General features: G+C 46.8%; 1 protein-coding gene across 1 annotated transcript in view; it reads left to right on the forward strand.

Annotated features, from left to right (window-relative positions):
- The window catches only part of LOC119450387 (cardioacceleratory peptide receptor), a 30,677-nt gene extending 12,895 nt beyond the window's left edge, over positions 1–17,782 (forward strand). Inside the window, exons 2-4 of the mRNA XM_037713823.2 lie at positions 353–586; positions 6,895–7,239; positions 17,261–17,782. Of these exons, the coding sequence (XP_037569751.2) occupies positions 353–586; positions 6,895–7,239; positions 17,261–17,737 (1,056 nt within the window). The 3' untranslated portion in view covers positions 17,738–17,782. The remainder of the gene's footprint in view (positions 1–352; positions 587–6,894; positions 7,240–17,260) is intronic.
- The last annotated feature ends 7,233 nt before the right edge of the window (positions 17,783–25,015 follow it).

Genomic DNA, 25,015 nt, shown 5'->3' on the forward strand with positions numbered 1-25,015 from the left:
CTCTGTTCCACATGTCTCGGTTCCAAGATTTCGCTGTAGCTTCTAGGTTCCCACTTACTTCTAAAGCGGCACTTTGACAATGCGATTTCCTGCACGGGAGTAAAGAAAGGCTGCCGTTTATCCGGTAACAGTGTACGCCAAAATGCGCTGTGGCCATCCTCTTACCCGGTGAATATATTTCACAATCATTATGCACCATGGCAGCCTACTCCGGTTGATTCTACTCAGTCGCTGCACGCCGTCTTCACTCAATAGGTTTCTTGTTGCACTTTCGTCTAATTTTGATTAGTTTATAATTTTGTGACTTAACACTGTCTATGCTAAACAACTGCATGGGCGTGACATCTTGCAGGTATCCGGCAGTTGGGTTCTGGGCGCCTTGGGCTGCAAGCTGGTCGTGTACGTGCAGATGGTCACTCTCGCCTCGACGACCTTCATCTTGGCTTCGATGAGCTACGACCGGTACGCCGCCATCTGCCGACCGCTAGAGTCGCGATCGGGACTGCGTCGAGCAAAGGCCATGCTGGCCACATCCTGGGCCCTCGCCTTCATCTTCGCCATTCCACAGCTTTTCATCTTCGTCGAAGTAAGTGCCTGTTCAAAGGAAGAAGAAAGCACTCTTAGGTATGCACCATCAGATAAGGCATACCATATCATACCATACCTAATGCTCCCAGCGGTGCATGGTTTGGGCAACTTGGTATTCGCGTGTTGTGTTCCGCTATAGTCAAGAATACGTCAGTCCCTAAAGCCTTGAAACACTCTAGAAAGACGAACGATTGCGCATCTATGTAATGAAAGTACATCAAAGCTGCAGAATATTTTATTAGCTTAACGCTATTACCGCTATAGAGGTCATGTTTCTCCCAACCACGTTACCACAAAAGGCGGCTGGACCATACTATTTAACGATTCTTCTCACTTTCCATTCATTTCGACCTTGATCATTAAGTCGCAAATGTGGATGCCTATGAGCCCGCTTGCAACGTATACTCAATAAACGAATCCTGACGAGATAATTAAGGCGGCAAAGAAGGGTGTTGCCTGCCGTTCTATTGGGCCTCAATTACAGGATAAGACCACATAGCAGTGGCACAGAAAAGAGAATATTGTCGTAAATATTGCCTTGGTTTAAACATAACCCCGTTTTCCACCGCTATACATGTCGTAGTTATGGCGCTGTCGTTAGTTCTGTATTTCGTCCGCAGTCATCCGAAATAAAGGTGTTCTGCTTCTTTAGAACGCGACGTTACATGATAGAGGTTGGTGCGCACAGCAGTTCTTCGACGGGTCTCGCCTTAACATACAACAGTAGTATGACTATAACTGGATAGTGGGGTGTGCTTATAGAGGGTGCCCTTTCTGAGCCTCTAAATCTCGTGGTGGGGCTCTGTACTGAGCAACCGCACCTTCCACGTTCCGTTACTGCAGACAGCAGCGCCGGCTTACGTTTCCTGTGCAGAGCTTTTAGACGTTTATAAACTGCGCGAAAAAAAACGAGGACACAAGAAAGAAACACCCACGACACCACGAGCGCAGTGGTGTCGTGTGCGTTTCTTTCTTCTGCCCTCGTTTTTTTCGCGTAGTTCATAAAAGTCTGAAAGCTGTGAACCAACTAGCCCGCCAGAACGCCCTGTGCAGAGATTTTGTGTACGCAACGTTTCCAATACAGAGGCCCCCCTAAACACGATTCGGTTAGCTATCAGAGATTATCATTGAAAGGCTTTCGAAAAAAATTGTAGTATACAACCTTTTAAACTACCTTCACAGGGACCGCCTTGTTGTATACGCAGGCAAACAATAGCGTTGACTGTTCGTGGTGTCAACCCGCCTCTCTCTCTCTTTTGCGTTTTTTATTGCTTCATCGTGTAAAGTACAACAACAACAACAAAAAGAACATTGGTGGATTAAAACGTGCTTCACCCGCTTCAACATAAGCTTACACTTTCATTTGAGTGATCCCTTAGGACGCACGGGGAAGTGTGAACATTTTTAATCATACGTACGTAGTGTGTATGGAAGCATTGGCACTGACGCAGTTTAATTGGATGATTGGCGTATCGTAAATGCGATGGAGTTCTATCGGCTCGGCTTCCAGCAACCATTGTTGCCTTTCGGCATCAAAAAAGAGAGGTCTCATACTCAGCAGGTTTGTTGATTCCTTTAACCGATTGCTACAAACAGCAATCATGAGCTCCCGACTCCTGGCTTTGTTGGGACGTCCCCACGGGAATTAGATCAATCAGAATAATAAAAGTATATGCTTCGTTAAGTAAAGTTCTTGCTGTATCGTAAATATCTAGCTCATGATTCCTACACTGACTCACGAAATGTTTGTCTCCACTACGCAGAGTCGTGCTAAAGTGCGATTGGTAAACGCAACTAAATTAACAGGCTTCGCTTCTTTCTGTACATTGAGATATAGGAATTCTATTGCATGGACATTAGTCCAGAGACGTCATAACTTTTCCATATCTTTTAGCATTATTACTCGACTCAGTGAAATAAGCAAAAAATACGATTAATATTCCGCTAGAAGGCCGCGTAGCAAGTCGCAAAACACAAGGCAGCAGCTAATCGAAAACATCGATCGATGCATAATCAGTACCAGCCTTCAAGCCAGTCATTTCTCCTCTCCGCCCTTACTTTCCATCAGCGTAAAAGCAAAGACAATGTCTCTTCGCAAAATAAAGGGACGCAAAGAAAGACTACGAGCGAAGCATAAGGAATGATATAAGGACAGTTCCAGAACGACGTGCATGTTTCTTGTGCTTTGCTTTATATGTATACAAACAAGTGCGACTGAGAATGCGAGCAAAAATTATGGCCTGATCATTAGTAACAAATAATTTGAAAACACGTATGCAATTTAAAGGTGGAAAAATAAACTAAAGAACAGATAGGCTGGCAACTCCCACCGGAAGTGACATTACGCCTGCCAGCCTACTCTTGGGGAGCAAGGAATACAGAGACAGAAATTGAAGATAGGCAGAAGAGAAGCAAAGGACGAACAATATGACAGATAACAAAGACTAATACAAAGCAATGAGAAAGAACCGTGTATGACAATAGGAAAACAATAGCCTCACAGGCCTGCGCGGCACACGCGGCACAGTCACAGTGTAAGCTGGAGGAGCGAGTTCATAGGCGCCCTTTGTAAACTGCTCCCGAAGTGGCGAAGCTTCCAGGCCTCATGTTCTGTTGCACGCACATGAGGGTCTTCGTTGAGAAGCTGTCATGCCTGATTTTCGGCAGCATGCACTTGAGGATCGTAACACCTGGCGGAATACAACGCAACTGTATGCAAAGTTTGCACGTATCCACGCTACCCGGCGCGCATCTCACATCGTGTCACAAGTGTCATGATACGATATATACGCTACATGACGTGCCACCTGGTGCAATATTATGCATATGCAATGCAAAGTGTGCACGTATTGACGCTACGCGGCGCGCATCTCACATCGCGTGAGTCCTCGCGTGCTATAGGACGCCTGTATAGGGCATCAGAGGTGGTCATAGCGCTAGAAGACACGGACAAGAACGAGAGAAGAGGACGAGCGCTAACTTTCAACTGAGTGTTTATTTCGAAAAGGAACCGTATCCTGGATGCGGCCGGTTTTCATGTGCGATTATTGCGCCTTTTCTGTATGCGGGACTACAAATACGGTTCCTTTTCGAAATAAACACAAAGTTAGCGCTCGTCCTGTTCTCTCGTTCTTGTGCGTGTCTTCTAGCGCTATGACCACCTCTGATGTATATAACCAACTAGCCCAAGAAGCCATACTTGTATAGGGCAGGTTTCCGCAGCAACTAGTAAGTGGTGGTGTTGCGTAGTGGTAGCGTATATGACTCTGGCACAGAGGGCGCGGGTTCAACCTCGGTGTAGTGCGACGATTTATTAGACGGCAATGACGTCTCACACAATCGAGGTAGTCCACGATCGCTGATCGCGTGCACAGCGACAGATGCAAGAGCGCTTCTTGTTCCTCTTCTTCACTACAATGGCCCCCGGGACAGAAGATGAGGCATTCTGGCGACTTACGGCGTAGGTAGGATCAGAGGGTCATAGTATGGCTTAAGTCGGCTGACATGAACCGTGTCACGCCCGTGATGTATAAGGTCGTGTGATGGCGTCACAGGCTCGACAACATAGTTGACAGCGGAGGTACGGTCGATGACGCTGTAAGGGCCATCATAGCGTGCAAGAAGTTTGGTTGAAAGGCCAGGGCTGTGAGGTGGGATCCACAACCAAACAAGGGAACCAGGCGGAAAATGTGGGGTAGGCACGTTACAGTCATGCCGCAGCTTTTGGCGGCCTTGAACGGCGGTCGTAGGGGTACGAGCGAGCTGCCTACAGTCCTCTGCGTATTTGGCGGCTTCAGACACTGGCGTACATTCGGAAGCGTCGGGTTGGTATGGGAGCAGCGTGTCCATTGTAGACTAGGGCTCGCGGCCATATAGCAGAAAGAATGGCGAGAAGCCAGTGGTAGCTTGTGTGGCCGTATTATAGGCATACGTTACGAACGGCAAAACAGTGTCCCAGTTACTCTGATCCGAGGCAACGTACATAGTCAACATGTCACCGAGTGTGCGGTTGAACCTCTCTGTCAAGCCGTTCGTTTTCGGATGGTAGGCGGTAGACTTGCGGTGAACGATGCTGCATGCAGCGAGAAGTGCTTGTATTACTTCGGACCGGAACACACTCCCGGCACACTGGACCGGCACACTGCCGACGCCATCACATGACTGCTGAGAGAGTATACCCCCCGTATTCATAAACGCTCCTCCACTTGAACTTGACTTGCCACCGCTTTGGGCAGCGCGTTCGAAACGCGTTGAAGGTAAAAGGCGGAGAGGCCACAGCGTCTTAGACCAGCTTCTTACACGGGCCGTAACGCGCTAGCACAAACGCGTTAGAAACGCGCTAGAAACGCGGCCTTTCGTTAATGTTGGGTATTTATTGCCAACGTGGTGCGTGTGTCAATGTCCGCTTCGTGGCGTAGTGGGCTAACGCCGCGCGCTCGGAAGCGAGGGGTCCCTGGTTCGATTCCGCGCTACGCACACAACTTCGGAATTTTTTTTCTCATTTTTCTCAGACTGGTTACACACTACTACTACGACGACGACGACGGGGACGAACGGGTGCCGCTATAAGGAGCTTCGCCCCTAAAAAAAAAGCTGGCCGATTCATATCGAGCGGCTATCCTCCAATGCGTTCGGCGTCGGCAAGTAACAGCGTTCTTGGCACTGTGTCAACCTTGGTTAGCCTGCCTGCGTTTGTGGCATGCCAGGAACGCTGTCGCGAAAGGGAAGATACCTCCGAAATGATCGCTCGAGAATACCTTCCTACGGCGTAGTTAAGTTAAACCGAGTTAAGTCCTAGCAGCAACCAAGTTAATACCTAGCAGTAGCAGCCAGTAAGACTTAAGGATCGACAGTTTCGCTGTACCTAAGCTTTGCACGACCGAGCGCAAACAAGCCCCTTTTTAGTCTATCTATCTATCTATCTATCTATCTATCTATCTATCTATCTATCTATCTATCTATCTATCTATCTATATATCCTCTTACGCCCACCCAGGGGCCCCAGCTGTCGACTACCTGCTTGGGCTACTAGGAATGAGCTTCTGGTCGTGAATCCATCGTGGTAGTTCCCTTGTCATTCTAGCGTAGTGATCTTACTCTCGTCAAGCCGCCGTCATCACGCCTTCTACCTCGATCTCGTTGCCTAAGTTGTCTATTAGCTTGAGCCACTTTGTATGTGCTCATGGACGTGATGCCGTCGTGGTCGCTACATCGCCGACATTGCAGCTTTGTCACCCGACCCTTGTCATGTCATCGTCGTCATGCTGTCGTCGCCATACAGTCACCATGTATTCGTTATCACCCCGCTATACCGGTGCCGCCGTGTTTGTCTAAACATCATTCCAGCTTTGTCATCTGACTCTCGTCATTATGTCGTCATTATGCTATCTTCGTCACACAGTCGTCGTCATGCCATCGACCTCACGCTGTCCGTTTATCATTGTAATCACTTCAGTAACGTCATAACACAGTCGTCATGCCACCTTCGTTGCTTCATCGATTTTAATCGTTCTTTGTTATTCAATTGTAACCATAGCGTCGTCATTCAATCGTGCTTATGCCGCCTTTGTCACACCTATTGTCACGCAGTCGCCACCACGCTTCCATTGTCCGACCATCGTCTTAATGCCATCGTGGTTCTGCCAGCATCGCCACTTCATCTGCCGACTATCGTCATGCAGTCGTCGGCCGTCACGCCATCATCATCCTACAGTTTTGGGGGTACAGTCATCGTAACGCTATTGTTACCATAATCTAATCGTCATTACATGGTCCATATGATGCTGTCATGCAAATGTTGTCACAGCATTCTCCTTATGCAGTGATCGTCATGCATTCGTTGCATGGCGACGACTGCATGACATACTTGCCAGTTTGCTAGAAATAAATAAAATCAAAATTTTCTTGTTCATTCCATCGCCACTGCGTTGGCGTCATGCAGTCATCGCCATGCAGTCGTCGTCATGCCTCCATGCGCAAGGGTGACCGTGGCAAGCGAGTGCCATAGCAAAGTGGAACGATATCGGAGTGTGGTATGGAGCCGAGGAAACGAATGTCTCAGAATTACGACTACACGTGGTAAACAAGTGTGACTTCAGGATGATGGTCTGTCACTACCTTGCTCGATTGCTATTCGCACGTCCTTCGACAGTCATCGCAAGATGAGTTCTGCCGTTAATTTTCCAATGTTTAGTCATCTAATGTCAGCATTCCGTACTAGAACAACAAAAACGCACCATACATGCACCATGCGGCCAAAGGTCGCGCCATTTAATGATACGATGACCTTTCATTGCCCCCGTACAGGTACAGACAGGGGTGACCGTCTCCGGTCAGCCACACATGGAGTGCCTGAGCGTTGGCTACACGCGCCACTGGCAACGTCAGCTTTACTTCTCCTGGCTCACCCTCTACATCCTGGTCGTGCCGGGGCTACTCATATCGGCCTGCTATCTGCGTCTGCTGCGCGTGGTGTGGACTGCCTCGGCACCGGACGGGGCTGGCTTTCTGGTGGCGGCCGGCTCAAAAGACCGGGACCAGATAGGTGCCAGCTTTAAGGCCAACGGCAAGGGGCCGCTACCGACTTTGCGGCGTTGCGCACAGGCGCACCCGCTTCTGCCTAGAGCACGCGCCAAGACGCTCAAACTCACAGTAAGCACCTCTGGGTTCCTGCATAATCCTCTCACTGCTGGAGTAACATTCACAACACTAACAAAGCACCCAGTGAGAGAGATATTGTAATGGAGAGGCAGGGCACCAAATAGTAATACGTGCTTCACTAACCTGAGCTACTGCAGGTAGGTAAGATAACCGATTGTCTGTTAGAGTTACCGAATGCGTGCTGAAAGAAGGCAAGTGCTGTCACTGCCAGTAAACTAGGTGGTGTGATGAAAATAAGCTGTTATCGCAAACACGTGTTTTTTTAAACTGTGACCTCAAGGCCTACATTATCCTTCATGACACCCAATAGAGGGAAAGCAGAGAGCGCGAGGCATCCTAGCTAGCACAACACAAACGCAAAATTACGATTATGTGGAGTTTGTAGTTTGCACAGATGAACTGCACACTCGAAAATCTTTGTGTTTTAGGGTGCTTTTTTGTGTTTAAGGACGCGCACCATCATTTAGGCTTGCAACTAGTGTAGCCCATTTTGAATTTTCGATGTATTTTTTCACAAAGCACCATCATTTCATGTACATAAACAAAATTGCTCTGGTGATTACGAGTTTGGTCGGAGCCGTGCCTTTTTTATTTCTTTTTTGTGTGTGCACTATCACGTACCCAATCGCTCAGCATAAATATAGTTGAAACGGCTACAACCTCATAAGTAGCACGCATGCTGCTGACACTTCGCCACAGTGCCACAGAGGAGCGCGGTTGCCGCATGGTGCGTTTCACGGAGTTCGCACCATGCACCAGCACGCCATGCATTTCGGAGGCTACGCGCATGCTTCGCGACGGCGGCTCTAGGTGGCGCCAACTGTTCTTAAGTTAGGTTAGGTTAGGTTAGGTTAGGTTAGCGCCGCGCCGCTACTCGAGACAGACGGAGACGACTTCGGTCCGATCCTGAGCATAGCGCCGCCGTAGCGGCGGCGAAAAGTGGGTGATTCGCAGAACATCCGGACTTACGAGCCTGCGAAGCCGAGCAAAAGCGTTTGAGCGTCCTGAAGGCTCCAGCTACTGCAATGAACGAGTGTCGGTTGCTCCTTGGGCTGTCGATGATTCCAGGGTGATCCTGCGCAAAACATGGCCTAGTCTCGAACCACGACCTCGCAAAAACTTGGCCGAACCGATATAAAGCTAGGTGGGGTCGCCAGCTTCGCTGCTTTCCCAGTCTTCGCACCACTATAGTGCGGAGTTGCCCTTAGTTTTTTTTTTTACCGACGTCTTTGAAAATAATAAACAATAGCCGAAAAGGTTTGCCTATTGTACAGTCCTTTCCACCGTGTGACCTTAATGAGACTTCGATAGGAATAGATAAATTGGCTAATAAACTGTGTTTCTGTCACCCGCCCACAAGACACCTTATTTTCTGGTGCCTAATTTTCTGCTCCACAAGACAACCGGCATACCGTCCACCAAGTACAGTGCTCACGGAATGAAAATCGACTATGAGACTTTCGCTAGAACACTCCATTTGTGGGTACTCAAGGGTACCATGTCATGCCTCTGCGAACAAGAACTACTGAAGATGATGTGGATTGTGATCGAAGGGCAGGAGCCAAAATTAGGCCGATATCAAACAAACTGCAGATGGTGGAAACAAGCGTATGAGCATTGATTAGGCCTAAAGTGACGCGTTAAATTCTGCGAGCATTGTACTTTCTAAGGCTTCAGTGTTTCTAGTTTCAGTGGTTCTCACAGGACATCATCGTAAAGAAGTTTCAGTGGGCGTTCATGTTAATTGCGGGCTGCAAAAGTTTACCGTAGTGATTTAAACTGCCCGAGGGGTAGCAGTTCAACTTGGCGTGTTCAGTTTAAATACTGTGGATTGTCTCTGCCTATGCCTGCGAATAGAAAACACTGTCTGTTTTATTGCGATAGCAATCATGTGGCCATTCCAGGCGCATTTCTGCCGTCGGCGTTGGCGTCGCCGTGAGGTTCCGTATAAAGTTTAAGGGTGACAAAATCGGCGCCGCGAGCCGTATGCTGTATGTGCTAGTGAACGCGTGCGAGGTCGCCGGCTTAATCTCGCACACGCAAGGGAGGAAAGCAGGAAGGAAGCGCGTCGTCTTCCGTCGCGCGCAAGTCTCCCGGGAGGATTGTGGGGAGGTGGCAGGGCGCATTCTATACTCATGGCGGCCCGGGCGGCCGCGCGAGCCCGGGCCGCTGTATCTTGAAAAGCCATCTGTGACGGGGGCACAGTCCGCCATGCGTTGTGTTTTACGCCTTAGATCGTGTTGATACGAGACACCGCACGAAGGTCAGTTCCCTCGCTGCTGCAGCCGCGTTTCCTCACTCCAGCGTTTTGAGAGGGAGTTTCCCCGGTGACCGAGTGAGATGCGTTTATGTTTGCTTGTATGCGCGGGACATCATGCTTGTTCGTTTAGTTAGTATGCATATGTTTACAAGTGTGTACTGCCGATAAAACTACTATCCATACTTCGTATAGCTGTCCACTAATTTGCTATCGCAATCGATACTTCGCCTTTCGGGCGAAACTGCGACTTTTTTTCAATAAAACGTTTCAACTTGGGCCTGGTTCCTCTCGCTTGACGACAGCATAAGACATTGCCTTTAATGTTCGATCTGAAAGAAATGAATAAACGATGCGAGAATACGCGATTTGCGGCAGTTTTCCTGCTGCAAGACATCAGTGTCATTTGGGATCCCGAAATACGTCCAAACCATATAGGCGCATGCCAACATATGAAGTGATAAAAAGCTTTCTTTATGTTTTATCTCCCCATTGACACCACTTCTTAGAGCTGAAGGAATGTCTTAGCGTCTTCTACAGTGGCCTCTCAGAAGCTGATACGTGTCACGCATTTTGGTTATTGCGGCAATAATGTCAGATTCGGCGAGCGAGCCTGAGAATAAAACTACGGATTTACCGAGACTCGAGGGCCTGCTATGAAACCTAAATAAAGTTTGCCGCTTAATTCTTGGCGTTCACGTCACGTACGGCTTCTTCTGATACTATATCCGTGGTATGATGTGAAACACAGCGTCATATTGCGCGTCCGGTACTATACACACCTAGCCTTTCATATGATGTTGTTGCCTTTGGTGCAGCAAACTTGTTTTCCTATAACTGTAACTGCACAACAAAACTGTGACTTGGCTAACGATGGCATTGCCGGAAGTAAGCAGGCCGGGTTATAGGGTTTTCCAACACCTTTTCTCCATTTCTCTTCATTTTTTCTCATCCGTCCTGCGTATTTTTCGGGCCCGGTGATAGCACGGGTGCAGCTTTTGCCAGCCACTGGCGGTGAGCAAAAGTAATGAAACAGGAATGCAAAGACTATAAAATACTGTCGGACATTTTTAAAACAAGAATATTAAGGCCAGTACCACTTCTTCCTGCTGTTCTGTAATGGCTTGGCAAGATAGCGGCTGGATAGTTCAAGTTTGAAGGCAGGCACATCTCTTCTGATTTAAGGGGACATATCGTGCACATTTTTTCAAAACAATAACAAAAAACGTGCTTTTTTCTCATCATTGACTTACGATAAGAGCTTCCGCAATCTAAATTTTTAAAATTGCCGATTATAAAAGCAGAGAACGTGGCTCGTTGACCAGAAGGACGTGAGTACTTTTGTGAACGTCATCATTGAGTTCCGCTACATAGGCGGTGGGACTATCAGATTGCTCAGCTCTTTTTATATGTGGTATTCCGAGTCCTCAATTTCCTGGCGTATAACTTCGTGATTTCATTGATTGGATGAACCAGCTGAAGCAGACGCGGGAAAAGTGACTGCAAAATTTTCCAGACAGAATCATTATTGCACTGCGTGGTTCGTCAAGGGGACAATAACGACGGACAGGAAATTATTTATTGTGGATATTCGTAAAATATTCTACTTTCGTTGATTTGGTAGTAAAATTGTGAATAGTGTCACGTAGTAGTGACAGGGAAGAAAACAGTTGCCAAACTGTGAATGACGGAACGGACTTTTTATTGGGCGAACCTGTGTCCACAAAAAGCAAGTTGCACTCTAAAGAGAACGATAGCGGCAAACACAGTCGCGGATCGTCGAAATCTGATCAGCGGCGCAACGCGTCGGCTTTTATACATAAGTCATCAAAGGTTCCAGAGTAATCCAGAAAGTACTAGACAATTCGCCTCGCTCATACAATCAGATAACATAAGCGTCGGTGACAAACAGACAACGGATAGAAGCATCGATAATGTTCGAGAAGCTTCCGATACATGCAGGTGCGTCCTGCGCCTAGCGATAGCGTTTAACATTTGTTAGCCGGTGGAAAGCGGTCACCGGTGAAAGATTAACAAGCGCACATGTGAATAGCAACGAAGAAAACGAAAGTCCATTTGAGTTTCGCACGTTTCCATGTGATGGTCCATGTGATGATTTTCGCGCGTTTGCGCTGTTCCTTCGCTGTAAATGTGCACCACACTAATAATGTGCAATATTTGTTTCATACGGAGTACCATGTTAATCTTGATTATTGATAAACTTTTAACTAATTCCCAGCAATCGCAGTCAAATGTAATGACGTGACGGACCTGTTATAAGTGCAGCCGCTTCTAAGTGGCGTGGGCACCCCTACTTTATTTTCGTACAGTTTCTGGTTTACCTAGTCTCCGTGCGTGGTAAGACTGACGTTTTCGTTAGCCCAGATCGGTTACTTATAGAACTTTTTTTTTTTCGAGCAGCTTGCACTGCGGCACAAAGCTGTATTTAATTAGGCGCTCGGAGACCCTCCTCTCGTAGAAACTGCAGTAGTGGCTTAGCGAACTTATCCTCAATGCGTCAACGCCAATTACAGTATGTGTTATGCATTTGTATAGCTTCGGATCTCTTAGAATTCTCTCTCTAGTAGCCTTCGTACTTTGGAAGAGCCATAACAGTGGTGGATGTCCGCTGTATATTTACTGAATCAATACACTTTGCACAGTTCACTGCGTCCGCACTTGCTGAACCTTCGACCTTGTTACGGGGGGAGGAAGGGGTACCCCAGCCTGTATTTTCCCAAAAGAGCCTTCCTCAACCGGAAGAAGTTAACGAGAAGAGAGCAAACGCACGGGATCGATAAAGACCGAGCTTACCTGCAATTATTAGCTTGCTTAGTGGCCATTTAGATGCACTGACAGCATGAGTGAAGACTGTCATGAACTATGTGAATACACGGAAAATATCCTGCACCGTGCGAAGGCACATTGGTTCTAGTACATAGCAAAGGAATACAGTCACTACCACTACATAATATGCATTGCAATGAATATTCCGAAGGGCGAATGTGAAGCATCGCTGAATTACTCTATATAGAATATAGAAAGGGCTTCCGGGTACTCCCTCAGAAATCGTGGTTGTCTTCTTTCGAAAAGATTATGAAACTTTCAGGTCTTGATTTCAAGGAGAAGAGTCGGGCGAATTATGATTTGTGAACGCACGCGATATTTAGCAATCAAGGAGACAAGCCAAAGCAATGGAATAAACTCTTGGTGGTACATAAAGAAAGGCGGCCAGACCAATTTTACATTAGGCACGAAGACTTTCGTGAAGAAAAGTAACAAGAAAACGAAAAAGCTCACGACGAACAGGACAAATAGGTAAAGTTGCCTTCCACTCTGTCGAACTGTTCTAATGGGAAAACATATTAAAATGCAAACACGTCAAGAGAGGCCATTATTGAAGTAGGATCCGCACAAAAATTGATATAAAAAAGAAGTGAACTTTGTTTCCCGGCTCTCTCCTAAGTACTCGTTTCCTTTCTTTGGGGGTTATTTTAGGCAGTACAATTTCCGCCTTCAGATCTGCATAAAATTCATTTTAAGACGTTAGTAGAATAGTTGTCTCAAGAATGGTTCTCAACTTCCCCCGGATACAAAGAAATGAAGGAAAAATATCATTGATGACGAGCTTCGCTTACCTTCATTTTCTCTACAGGGGAAGGGCTTGTGATTTTATTTCTTTCTTTAGCTCTCTCTCTTTTTTCTCTCTCTTTCTTTCTCTCTTTCTTTCTATCTACCTTTCTTTCTTTCTCTTTCTCTCGCTTTTTCTCTACCTTTCTTTCTTTCTCTCTTTCTCTCTCTTTCTCTTTCTTTCTTGTCCTTGGTATGTGCCATTGAGCTTGGATCCTTTCTGCACTATCACCAGGATCGGCCCACTTTTCAGCGTGACACCACCACCACAACCGCCGAAACTTGTGAACCTGTAAAGTTTCGCTTAAAAGTTGTGCAGCACAATGGAAATAACGTACACTCGCTGTATGTCGAAGTGCTCGTATCTGAAATTAAAGAAGTACACGAAGGTTACGCATCGTGTTGGTAGCCCACACAAGCGCACAATAATTCAGATGCGATTCAAACAAGGCGTAATATAACTTTACATTCTCCGGAAAGAAATGATGGCAACGGGATAATACACCTGCGGCAGATGGCAGTGTTTTCATAATTAAGTTCAATGTGACATCTCCCGTTCATATCTTCTGAAAGTCTAACACCAATCCTTTGTACATGCTCAAAGTTTCAATAGGCGCACCATCCAAGAATAATCCTTGATTCAAATAGGCCTGCCTGGCTCTTGTCTTGAATGCATTGCCTTTGATTTGGAGTTTATTATTGTTAGAGCGTTGTTACGAGACCAAGCTGACAAATTGCAAAGAATACTATGAGATCTGTGTCACAGATCATAAAGAAAATGGCCAGTGGCAAATAGGCTTGTATCGTGAGCGTAAAGTACAATGATTGCATCACTTGTATTTCAGCAACATCGTTTACATAGATATAAATAACCGTGGTCCCAAAACGCTACCCTGTGGCACCCCTGATTCAATTTCCCTATACGAAGAGCAGTATTTTCCATGGCCACGCACTGCGTCCGCCAAGACAGATAAGATCAAGGCCAATTACTTTGAGAAGGGAAATTGAAGAAGAATAAAAAATGACCAGCCCTTACCCTACCGGAAAATAGGGAATACGCAAAGCTTGTCGTTTGTTCCTTCGGTGTCCCTCGGAACGAATTGAACTGACGAGTACCGCGTTGTGCTCGAACCAGAACCGGTCACACGCACTGCAACTGGCTCCGAAGTTCCGGTTGGGAAACTCGCGTTGAAACATGACTGTCGCATCGGGGAAGTTGGCGCTAGCGTTGCCCAGGCGTGCACCACCGTTGTCGGGCTCCTGGAAGGAAAGATGACGCTAACGTTTGGCCTCATCATCGCACTCCCGCTACTCGGAGTTGGCGGCTTTTCGCTGACGTTTGGCCTCAACATCGCGCTCCCGCAAGCCGGGGTTCGCGGCACTGCGCTGATGTTTCGCCTGGGCTTCGGAAGCCCTCATGATAGAATCGGAAAGTCAACGACCAGCCCTTTCCCGAGTGAGTTTGCGCCTCCATTGCTCAAACGCAGCCTTCTCCTCGGCGGAACGCACCACGCGCGGCCTTTTCAACCGGGCGCCACGACTGATCTGAGGCAGGGGAACAGTATTTCCAACCTCTGAAGCCAATTTTCCCCTAACCCGGATGAGAAATGTTGCTCGATTTCCCTAGATTTGTGCAAAATGTGGTTGTTAGGTTGGTGAATTTGATTTCTGTAATGATAAATGTTTGTTTGCGTTATGGAAATCACTGCTAATGTTATAGTTTAAATTTATTTCTATGCTCTTTTTATGATTGATATAATGAAGTCACGAGGCTAAACATGGAATGATGTCGCCGTGCAACTTGTACTAACAAAATCGCCTCATAGTTGAAGCGGTCTTAACAGAAGAAGAAGTCAGCGCGTGCATACTTTGTTGTTGTCCAAAATTGTTCTGCACCGAGAACGACATTGTATTCTACCAATGCTAACACATTGGGCAGAAACTTGGAAGTTAACAAAGTAGCTCTAAGAACAACATACAGACCGCACATATATCGATGGAATGCAAAATGTTTGGCGTAGCGCCAAGAGCCAGGAAGAGAGAGGTGTGGATCAGAAACCAAACGGGGATAGCCAATATTTTAGCTGACATTAGGATAAATACATGGAGCTGGATAATCCATTTAATGCGTCAGGTAGATAATCGGTGGACCATTATAGTTACTAAATAGGTGCCAAGGGATGGGAAGCGCAGTCGAGGATGGCAGAAAATTAGGTCGCGTATTGAAATTGGGAAATTTGCAAGCGGAAGTGGGAATAAGCTAGCGCAAGGCAGGGGTAATTGGAGACTACTTAGAGAGGCCTTCCTCCTGCAGTGGGCATAATAATTTCAGTTGGAACTCAGCGCTTGTTCTGTGGGTTTATATTCTCTGTGTTTCGTCTGTCGCACTGTGATATACCAATCGACATAAAAATTTGCTGATGATGATTATTTTGAAGTACATGGCACGAGCTGGCACCCGAATGGAGATTTCTTTTATTATATTATAGGTAAATATATCTTGTACATGGTGTATGGGCCCCGTGCGTTGCATGGCACACTGCATCGTGTATAGGAAAACCGCCTTTAACACCCACACTCATGCTCCAGGATTAGTCGGTACATTAAAAAAGATACGCGGGTGTTATTGTCCAGAAACTGAAGAGTGGTTTATGAGCGACGCCGTAGTGAAGCATATTTTCGGCCACCTGGGGTTGCTTAACGTGCATGTGAACCAAAGTACACAAGCGTTCTTGCATTTCGCCCATGTCTTAATGTGGCTGCCATGGCCAGAAGTCGAACCCGCTTCCTTGTGCTCAGCAGCGGAGCACTAAAGCCACTGAGCCATCACGTTGGTTGAGGCGGTTCATGTTGTTCCTCCGGGGAAATATGCGCATATCTTACAAAGTAATTAGGTAATCCTCAAGAACGTGGCACTTTACCACAGCCCACATGGAGAGTTCGCTTGAATTCAGAACTCGGTGATGTTTTTGAGAAAGCACTTCCGCAAATAGAAACTTTAGAAGATTCTTCTTTCCGGGTCCCCCATTCTATTACGGGCGAAGCACCTTAGAGGCGAGCCTTGTCCCTCCCTCGTGGTCCGTAGCTGTGGTTTGCATGGAGTCCGCTAGGGGCGCTGTGCTGCACAAGGGCGTTCGTTCCCGCCGCGCGCTCTCTTTCTTTCTTCAGCCATGGATGATAACGGTTGCTTCTGATAACAGCGCGCCCGCTATGGATGAAAAGGCGAGAGCGGTGGATCAACCACAAGCGGAGTCGAGGGCTCGCAAAGCTGCGGCAGCACGGCGACGCAGACAACAAGCGGACCCGGAGTCTAGGGCGCGGGAACCTGCAGCAAAACGAAAACGCCAGCAAGCGGACCCGGAGCTTAGGGCTCGCGAAGCTGTAGCAGCACAGCAACGCCGGCAAGCGGACCCGGGGCTGAGTGCTCGCGGATCTCGCGCTTAAACCGAGAATCGGAGCCACCAATATCAGGTAGAAAACGCTTCCGGCGTTTTGCCGCCGCTTCCCGCGCTCTCGAAGCCTCTGGGTCCGCTTGCCGGCGTCGCGCTTGAACTAGGGAGCCTACGTGCAACGCCGTTTTACAGCTTTGCATGTAGGCTCCCTAGCTTGAACCGAGCAGCGGCGCCACCAACCTCAGGTAGCAAGCGCTTCCGGCGTTTTGCCGCCGCTTCCCGCGCTCTCGCCGCCTCTGGGTGTGCTTGCCGGCGTCGGGGGATTCACGGTTAACCAAATGATCCCAAGGTGCTTCACCCACTCATCATCATTCACTTCGTGGATATGCAGTGATGTTTTGTGACACTCCATACCCCGTCCCCCGAGGCTAGAGTAGAAAAGCACAGACGCTTCCCACATCATCCATTTTTTCGCGGCTCTTCGTTATTTCTCCGCTATTGTGTCCGTATTTCTGCTTCCCTTACTCTTCCACCAGTGCAGGGTAGCAAAGTAGAACGTTCCTTCCTTTCCCAGCCCGTTTCTTTCGCTCTCTCTCTCTGGTGCAACTTGTTTAACCTGCCTGCCTTTCCTTTTTTACTGTCTCGATCTCTCTCACTCTCTCTCTCTTTCTCTCTGTGGGTCCATGCCTGGGCTTTCAGATAATGATGTCATCTTTTTCACGTCCTTTCGCAGGTGTGCATCATAGCGAGCTTCATGCTCTGCTGGATACCATACTTCGCCGTCCACAACGTGCGAATCCACAGTCATTACTGCATCAAGGTACCACGTGCCGTCATCGTGTTTGCCGAGACGGTCGCCCTGCTCAACAGTGCCGTCAACCCCATATTCTACGGCCTCTTCAACGTGCACATCCGCCGCGGACTGTGCGAGATCCTGTCCAGGGCACGAGGCGGCAGCCGTAGCCGCAGCTGCTACTACGGCCGCGACTCGACGCTACGTCAGCGAGGCCTGACCACGGCCCACGTCGTAGCGCTTACGACGAGTACCTGCGCTCCCGACGCCAGCTCGCTAGCCAGCCCCGCACTCAGCAACGGCCGCTTGCTCCAGCTGCAGGAACACCACGAACTGGATAGCGTGCATTTAGGCAACGTCGAGGCAGTGCCTTTGGTCGCCATCAACGGCAACGCCGTGGCAGCCTGTGAAGTGTGACCCGCCCAAATTGGGAAACAACGTGTACAGTCACCATTTCTAGATTACTCCGTCAGTTTCAGAACTAAGCCTCGGAGCTTCGCGGAAACGTGACTCACTCACATTGCCTCCTCGTGAATGAATGACATGACAAGAACTTTATTTCAGTCCTGAGGAACTAAGATCTAGGCGAGCCGAAGGCTCCCCCAGATTAAGTCGGTGGCTCCGTGAATGAATGCCTGGAAAATTTTTGTCAAGCGTGCTGCCACGTAAAACCTAATGCAGGGGGTTACACGAACTACGGCTTCTGAACTCGATCTTTCGCCACTCGAAAAAATGAAACTTTTCTCTTGCTGCTGAAATACATTCCGACGGCTGCCAACGTTAGTCTTGGAAATAGGTGGTGTATTCAAAGGGCATGTCTAATGAACCTCGGTGCATTATCTGCCGTGTTGTGCAGCACGCTATGGATCTTCCTGGCGAAATGAGTATTGGCAACGTAGGGGGATTAGGGGCAGGACAGGGTTTGGGCAACTGGCGGCAATTTAAAAGCCCCGTGTACAGTCAGGTCCCAAAATCTTTATGTAGTTATTGTCTGTGATACGTAAACTCGGCTCATCTTATTTCAAAGACAACTACTTTATTGTTGTCGCTTGCTAAGTATGCGGGAACGCCTGCGGTACAGCAAAATCGAGTGAACCGAAAAAGGGCCAAAGCGTTGCACGGGATCGTCGTGGCTGCCTCTGAACTTTGTCCCAAGAGAACGTACAGGACAAGTGCGACTACTAGGGATATTTGCCGGCAGCTGTGATTAAAGGACCCTAATGTTATTTTTTATCATTTTGTCTATTTCCTACAACTTGTTTTAGACTCTCCTGGCTCAGCACGTAGTAAGCCCACGTTAGCAACCACGGTCTATTACCAATGGCAAGTAACTTAATTGAACTCAATAGAAGCGTGACATTTGTTCTCGTTCACAACAAAAATAGCAGTACACGCATTCGTGATTTTGGAAACACTAAAACGGGCGAAAAAATAAGGCAGCTTGAGGTGCGCACTTGAGCACTTTTCAAGCTTTTTAAGACACCAAAGAAAGTTTTCGTCGGATTGCATAAGACACACGCCTTGGTAGCAATGGCCGGAAGGCTTATTCGCTTAGACTCAATTGTCAAAGCTCATAAAGTAAATGGTAATTTTTTCCACACCTTAAGCGTGCTAAACAGCTAAGCCTCGAGATCTACCAGTGCGTGTCTCGTCCGAGGCCATAATTGTTTGAGAATTGCACTCGGTTTTGCGCCTCGCCTATTGCACGAATGACGTCTAGCCTAGTTATTGAAAGATATGGGCAATACACCAGTGTGAATGATATCCATTAACGAGAACATGGAAAAAAGGATCGCTGCAATAAAATATCTTATTAATTAAATAGCAGTCTCATTGCACGTACGTATCACGGATAATTATTTATAGCGAGCTTAGCGGCGATCACTCCACCTCTGTCCGCTAAAAGTGATGGTTGTGTACACTGAAATATTGCGTGAAATAAAAGTACTTTGAAATGTGTGCAAGAGCAAAATCCTTCAGCGCATTTCCTCAGACCATTCTTCAATCGTAAAATGCAGTGCAGTGCTTGAGTGGTGAAACACAAGTGGTCAAACGCAGTGCACCAATCATTGCATACTCCTCTCTAGCCAAGAGAGAATGACAAAGACAAATACTACGTAAGGCGGGGAGATTAACCTAAGTTGTTCCTGGTTGGCTACCCTACACCTTGGTAAATGGAAATGTAGAAAGAAAGATAAGGAGCAAAATGAGAGTGCACATGCAACCACGCCGGAATCAACGCAGTTGCTTTCCATGGTAAAATACTTGGAAAGAGGCTTTTCTTTACTGCTCACTTATTCCCAGATCAGGAAATATGCGACGATAACTTGTCCTCTAGTGTCTGCTACTTTCACAAAATGCATCAAAACTGACAATGCTTCAGTTCTGAGTTACCAACACTCCATATAGTATGTCGCTCTCCCAAGAGTAACTGTCACAAAAAGTATTGTAAAAGGACAGAGAAAAAAACAAATAGTGGGCTTCAAACTTCAATTGAAGTTCTTATTATACGCCAATTTAGTAGGACAAAAAAGGAAAAAAGAGAAAGAGAGCAGAAAGCGGGTGATAAATGAGCTGCGAAAGAGCGGGGGGAAGGTTAAGCTGAATATCAACATGCAGCTTCTTCAAAGATGAACATGCAACGGGAAGGGAGAAGGGGAGATAGAAAGTTAAAAATGAAAACCACAACGAGAGAGAGAAAAAATTATGGCAGAACTCTTCTCACAACGCCTGTTGGCGATAATGCGAACAGCAATCAAGCATCTTCGCAAAAGTCTATATTCCGGAAGTCACGTTCATTTAACGCATCTAAGGGTATTGGTGAGATTTCGATTGCTTCGGCTATATGCCACATTTTGCGATATCGTCCAACCTTGCCAGGGCACTCGCTTGCCAAGGTCGCCAATGAACATGGAGGAATGACCACGACTGTATGACGCCGTCGCAGTGACGAAGGAAGGGCTATGGAAAGATATCGACCATGTATCGATATCATTTTCATAAGGCGTATAACGACGACGGCATGGCGACAATGGAATCACGATTCTGAAATGGTCACGATGGTGAAATGACTGCGGGACGATGATCGCAAGAACATCGTATGACGGTGGCGGCGGCAACCGACGACAGTCGAATGTCAAAGTTACAATGATGGCGATGGAACCACGGCGGTGGCATCCCGACTACGTATGACAGCGTGTGCATGACGACTAGTGTGGGGCGACGATGCTGTGATGAAGATGGCATGGTAACGGCATGAAGACAGTGGGAAGACAACAAATGTATGAAAATGGCGTGGCAATGACTTTATCACGAAACCTGACGACGATGGTGTGATGGCGACAGCATGACAGGGACAGCATAATGACGATTGAATGACGACAGTACATGAATACAATAGAATGAAGAGGAAAGATTGCGTTGGTGGAACGACAAAGGTGGTATGACGACGAGGGCATGATGACGACTGCATAGCGAAACTGGGATCACAAATCTAGAATGAAGACGACCGCATCTCAACCGCAAAAACATATCCAGTGGCCCAAGTTGTTCGATAGCATTGACCACTGGGCGGAGTAGAAAGGCTGTGGCGACGACAGAATGATTTGTGTTTTATCACGAAGCTTCAATGACAACGATCGAATAACCACGATGGCATGACTATGGTGGTGTCAGAACGAATGCATGACGACTGTATCACGACGCTGGCGTGACGATGACGACATGATGAGCTTCGGGTGACAAAGCTTCAGTGGCAGCGATGCAACGACCACGACATTATCACGTCCATGAGCGCATACATATCCGGCCAAGCTATAGATAGAAAACAATAGACATCACCTGGGGAAAAGCGGCGGGAGATGGAATAACAGTCGATTTCATAAAAGACGAACAAGATGTCATGCTTCAAAAGCTTGCTGCCCTTTATACGCCATGCCCCGCGACTTCAAGTGTGCCAAAGAACAGGATGAATTCCAACAATATACTAATCCATAAGAAGGGAGACGTTAGAGCATTGAAAAATTATAGACCCATTAGCTTGTTTACTTTTTATTTTATTAATACTGTGAGCCGTAAAGTTGTTACAGGGTGAATGCAGGTAATGCAACTTAAGAAGTGTATATTGCCACAGGTATAAACTTTTATACAAATCTAGTTCGATAAACTAGAAACCAACAACAATCATCACACAATCATCTAGCAGCTATGTCGATACATACAACAAATACCACAGATTTACCTGCCAACACTCATAACAGTAGGTTGGGTTTCAGACCAAATATATATATATATATACATATACAGTCGGAGCCTCCGCGAAAGACATGATAAGAAAGACAAGAAAATGACGAGAATTTCTATTCGAATAAGCAACGGTACAAACAATACTCGAAATTGAGGAGATTATCTGCTTGTAAAAGGTCATGGAGGAAGGAAACCCCAGGAGAGGCCCTGGCCAGCACGAACGTATTGGAGAAGGTGTGGCGGAAGTCACGTGCTGTTTTTCGCAAAGGAGCACTGGTACGGGTACCCCAAATGTCAACGTTGCCATGGCAACCGCGCTCCTGAAGCTTTCGCTGCTGCTCTCGGTCTCTGAAAAGTGAGATAAGATTTTTCCGCCGGTGTCTTTCCTGCAGCACCTTTTGTTCGCGAGAAAAGCTGACTTTGGAGTGTGGTGCGTAAGCTTGAAAGTTGTGTTTTGGGTCTGTGAGTGTGAGTGCCGGCCAGCAACAGATACACTCAAGCAATCACGACGCGGGTCTTCGTTGTCTTCTTCAACATGCCACGAAAAAACAGGATCGCGTCTGCTTCCCTAAAACTGCTACAGAAGTTTTGTAGGCTTTGTTTTGACGCGCGTCAGGAGCACACACTTCCCGCGGCTCGTAACAATGCAAGTTCAAAGATCGCGCCCATCTGCTCCGGCGAGCTGTAGAACCCCTGATTGGAGGCGCAAATAGAGGTGGCACACCAACATCGCTGCACTTCCGGCTTCAAAAAAGTGACGTCAGGGCCTCTCCTGTTTTGTTTCCTTCCTCCGTGTAAAAGGTGCTGAGGCAAGACATTCCATTCAGCTATTGTTCTTGGAAAGAAATAAAGAAAGAATAAAGAAAGAAACCTCTACAGTATTGTATAAAATATTCACCGAGATAATTTTCAATAGCATCAGGGCAAGTGTTGCCCTGATGCTATTGTTGCAAGTGTTGCCCTGGCGAGTGTTGCCCTGACTTCAATCAACCAAGAGAACAGGCTGGCTTCAGGAAGGGATATTCTACGATGAAAAACACCCATGTGATCAGTCAGGTATAATCTCTCTATATGGTAACCTCCCTATATGGCTTTCATGGTTTATAAGAAGACATTTTATTCAGTAGAGATACCAGCAGTCATAGAGGTACTGCGTATTCAAGGAGTACAGGAGGCATACGTGAATATCTTAGCAAATATCTACAAGGATTCTACAGCTACCTTGGTTCTCCACAAGAAAAGTAGAAAGTTACCTATCAGGAAAGGGGTCAGCCAAGGAGACACAATCTCTCCAATGCCATTCACTGCATGCTTAGTACAAGTATTCAAGCACTGAGACTGGGAAGGCTTAGGAGTGAGGATCAACGGCGAATATCTCAGCAACCTTCGGTTTGCAGATGGCATTGTCCTGTTCAGCAACAATGGGGATGAATTACAACAAATGATTGAGGACCTTAACAGAGAAAGTGTAAGGGTGGGGTTGAAGAATAATATGCAGAAGACAAAGATAATCATCAATAGTCTGGCAAGGAAACAAGAATTCAGGATCGCCAGTCAGCCTCTAGAGTCTGTTAAGGAGTACGTTTATCTAGGTCAATTACTCACAGGGGACCCTGCTGATCACGAGAAGGAAATTTACAGAAGAATAAAATTGGGTTTGAGTGCATACAGCAGGCATTGCGATATCCTGATTGGGAGCTTACCACTGTCCTTGAAAAGAAAAGCGTACAGTCATTGTATTCTTCCGGTGCTAACATATGGGGCAGAAACTTGGAGGTTAACAACGAAGCTTGAGAGCAAGTTAAGGAACGCACAAAACGCGACGGAACGACAAATGTTAGGCCTAACGTTAAGAAACAGGAAGAGAGCGGTGTAGATCAGAGAGCAAACGCGAATAGCCGATATTCTAATTGAAATTAAGAGAAAAAAATGCCGGCAGATCCCACGTCCTGTGGAATCGATGTTATGCGAAGCAGTGTGCGGGTATCCTACCAAGTTAACGAAACGACCATGAGAGCACCAAGACGTACACGGCTCTTTCATGACCTACATGACACGCATGTCACAAAATTCATGTAATGAGTCCTCAGGTGTCCCTTTAGTTACACCTATAGCGAAAGCCTTAGTCATGCTCATGACTATGACTTCTACTACCATCTTTTAGTGTTTTCATCACTTGTGCCGACATCCGAATCTATTCCAGTGTTTTTTTAGTGTTAATCTTTTTTCGCTGAGTCATTGTCATTTTTGCTTAGTCATGCTCATACTATGATTTCTACCATCATTCTTTAGTGTTTCCTTCACTTAGTGCCCATGTCCGAACCCAGTCCAGTGGTTTTTGGGTGTTAATCTTTTTTCGCTGAGTCATTGTCATTTTGCTGAGTCATGCTCACGACTATGACTTGTACCAGCATCCTGTAGTGTTTCTTTCACTTATTACACACGTCCGAACCCATTTCAGTGGCTTTTGAGTGCTATACTTTTATCGCTTAGTCATTGTCATTTTTACTGAGTCATGCTTGCTGAGTCATGACTATGATTTCTAGCATCGTCCTTTTGTGTTCCCTTCACTTAGTACCCACGTCCGAACCCATTCCAGTAGTTTTTGAGTGTCATTCTTTTTTCGCTGAGTCATTGTCATGTTTGCTGAGTCATGCTCATGACTATTACTTCTACCAGCATCCTGTAGTGTTTCCTCCACTTAGTACACATATCCGAACGCATTTGAGTGGTTTTTGAGTGTTAAACTTTTTCGCTGCGTAATTGCCATGACATTTTTTGTCATGACCTATCACTATGTTCGTCATACTTCCCAGTCATAATATATCAATTTTGGCACCTACCAACTTAATGAAACCACCATGAGAGCACCAAGATGTAGGCGGCTGGTTCATGACCTACATGACACGCATTTCGTGATATTCATGTCATGACATATCATTTATGTTCGTCATGTACTCTTCTCATAGTATGCCAATTTTGGTACATACCAAGTTAACGAAACGACCATGAGAGCACATAGTCGTAGACAGCTAGATAGATACGGTCAAAGTAGCAAATGATCGCCAAGAAATGCTTCGCATTTAAAATGCAGCTGAGCAGGCCATGTAATGCGTAGGATGGATAACCGGTGGACCAACCGTTACAGAATGAGTTGCAGAATTGGTGTCAAGAGAAGGGAAGCGCAGTAGAGGACGGCAGAAAACTAGGTGAGGCGATGAAGTTAGGAATTTTGCAAGCACAAGTTGGAATCAGCTAGTGCAAGACAGGGGTAATTGGTGATCGAAGGGAGAAGCCTTCGTCCTGTAGTGGACATAAAAATAGGCTGATTATGATGATGATGATGATGAACGGATGACTGAGGACACTGGACCGAGGTAGAAGGCGTGGCGACAGTAAGATCACCAAGTTGGAATGACGACAATGGAATGGCCATGACGTTATCCCGAT

The sequence above is a fragment of the Dermacentor silvarum genome, chromosome 4 (genome assembly GCF_013339745.2).
Source record: "Dermacentor silvarum isolate Dsil-2018 chromosome 4, BIME_Dsil_1.4, whole genome shotgun sequence".
Classification (NCBI taxonomy): domain Eukaryota; kingdom Metazoa; phylum Arthropoda; class Arachnida; order Ixodida; family Ixodidae; genus Dermacentor; species Dermacentor silvarum.